General features: G+C 33.2%; 1 protein-coding gene across 3 annotated transcripts in view; it reads right to left on the minus strand.

Moving 5' to 3' along the window:
- Positions 1–2,500, minus strand: part of LOC115218746 (protocadherin-18) — a 142,094-nt gene that overhangs the window by 133,703 nt on the left and 5,891 nt on the right. For all 3 annotated transcript variants that reach the window (XM_029788654.2, XM_029788655.2, XM_029788656.2), the window contains exon 2: positions 1,063–2,500. This exon is cut by the window's right edge and continues 1,022 nt beyond it. In XM_029788654.2, coding sequence (XP_029644514.1) covers positions 1,063–2,500 — 1,438 coding nt within the window. The remainder of the gene's footprint in view (positions 1–1,062) is intronic.

Here is a 2,500-nt window from a genome sequence, read left to right on the forward strand (position 1 = left end):
TTTTAATTAATTTTAATCAAAATCCAGGTTTGTCTCTCTTGTCCTTTTTATAACGAGAATTGTTCATTCAGCTAATGATTAGTTCTCTTCATCACATGTGATTTTAACTCATTAAAATTCTTTTGTCTATCACAATAAGTATATTAGTATCAACATTACTAACTATTTAGTTATCCTAGTATTTTTATCAAGTTTTGCTCAAAAAGGCCCAAAATGAAGCAGTTACTCTTTAAACTATGGTGCTTCTCTTAATATACCAGTGTATGTGACCTTTTTTTATTTTTAATTTTTAATTTTTACACTGCTTTGTCAGAGGATTAAAAACAGCACCAACTATTTTTACAAGGCCTCCAAGACTTTTGAGAGAATAAGGAGAAAGAGGGAGAGAGAGAGAGAGAGAGCGAAAGAGAGAGAGAGCGAAAGAGAGAGAGAGAGAGAGAGATGTTATTCTCACTCCACTGATCTGAACTGAATGCTTACAAACAAATTGGACTCTATTTAAAGCACTCAAGGACCAGAAACTGGCATTAAATCAGGTGATGGATTGAGTCTACCACCCAAGATCAGAAATGATCATTCTGACAGGCTTCCACACAGTTTCTAATTACTAAATTTCACTCTTGAAGCTTAGGCAAATCCAAGATTATTGTAGAAGGCACTTGCTCAAGGTTGCTGTGTAGTGGATTTGAACCTGGTATTACAAAGTTGCAAAGCAAACTTTTTAACCAGATGACTATGCATTCAACTTTGTTAACCCCTCTGACAAAATTAGTTAATAAATCTTACACAATTAAAACCTATATGGAAGAGTGAACATCATGTCTGAGAGGTTTTATAATGTGAATAAGATTTTAGCAGTCCACTCAATATATTTAGATAGATATATCTTGATCATTAATATAATTGATTTATGCTTTCCGCTGAATTTCTCTGCAAAATCTACCATCTATTTTTGAGATATATTTTATATATTTTCTTTCTTTCTTTTTTTTTTCGTATAGAACAATTTGATTTGGAATATTCTTCAACATCATTTGAACAGAAATTAATGAAAGCTCTTACCTGCTGAGTAACTGGAGTAAGATCTTGCAGCTGTACACCTGTTTCTAAGCCTTTCCAATTATTTTCAGAAGTTTTCTTTAATAAGGTACCTTCAAAGATTCTATCATTACTAACATCTTGGGCTGTAGTAAAAGTTGCATCATACTGTGATTGACAGGCATATTCTGATTCTCCCATTTCAGTAATAAACTTGTCATTGACATCAATTAAAGTATCGTTTTGGTTCCTTCTTATGATGCACGTTGTTACAGAAACTACAATAGCCACAGATACTATCACTGCAGCCACTACTATAATAATCATCAAGTTTATATGTATTCTGTTGTCTGATTCCGTGTCTTCAGCTGTGTACATTCTGGCTGTTGTATTACTAACAGTTAGTGACAAAGATAGTGTGGTCGTTGCTGATAAAATTGGTGTACCACTGTCTTTGACTGCTAATTTTATGTTATATGATCCAGCATCGTTTTGGTAAACTGTACGAGAGAAAGATAAAATTCCTGTGTAAGGGTTGACTGTAAATAGCTGTTTGTTATTACCGCCAAGTATTTCATACCTGAGGAAAGAGTTTACATGACTGTCTCTATCAGAGGCTCTTAATGTTGTGATGTCACTCTTACTCTGTGGATGGTAGTGGACGTCTATATTAAAAGGGTCAAAACTAGGAAATGTAAAATATGGGGCATTGTCGTTTTTGTCCATAACTTCTATGATAATATTTGCTGTACTACTGAGAGACGGTACTCCATTGTCTTTAACAATAACTTTCATATTATATATTTCCTGTTTCTCTCGGTCCAACGACTGAGTTGTAGCTATAAATCCAAAATTGGAAATCTTAAAAGGAAAAAAGTTATTATCATCTAAAAATGAATATGTTAGTTTACCCCCTGGTCCTAGATCAGGATCTGTTGCATTTATAAGACCGACTGGAAAATTTGAGTCTTCATTTTCGTAAGTTAGAAATTTGAAAGTGTTTTTTGTGAAGCTTGGTTGCACATCATTGACATCCATTATTTTTATTAAGAATTTCTTTTCTGTCTGGAGCGGTGGTGAACCTTTGTCTTCACAAATTATTATAAAGTCTGTATAGTCTTCAATTTCTCTGTTTACTGTTTTTTGAACCACGACTTTGTATTTCTTTCTCCCCATTTTCTGAAGCATGAATTTATTATGTTTGAGTTTACACTCCACCTCACCATTCTGTCCAATGTCATTGTCTGTGATTTTCACATAAGCTATAAAGCTGCCAACTTCAATATCTTCAGAAATGGTAGCTTTGTTTTCAGCTGTTTTAGAGAAAAATTTTACATTTATTTTTGGTGGATTATTTTCATGGTTAATCATATTTATAAAAACTATAGCAGTAGCTCGCATTGGAGGATTTCCACCATCTTTAGCATCAATAAACAACTGGTAGTTTTGTTTCATTTCACTT

Source organism: Octopus sinensis, linkage group LG14, assembly GCF_006345805.1.
Source record: "Octopus sinensis linkage group LG14, ASM634580v1, whole genome shotgun sequence".
Classification (NCBI taxonomy): Eukaryota; Metazoa; Mollusca; class Cephalopoda; order Octopoda; family Octopodidae; genus Octopus; species Octopus sinensis.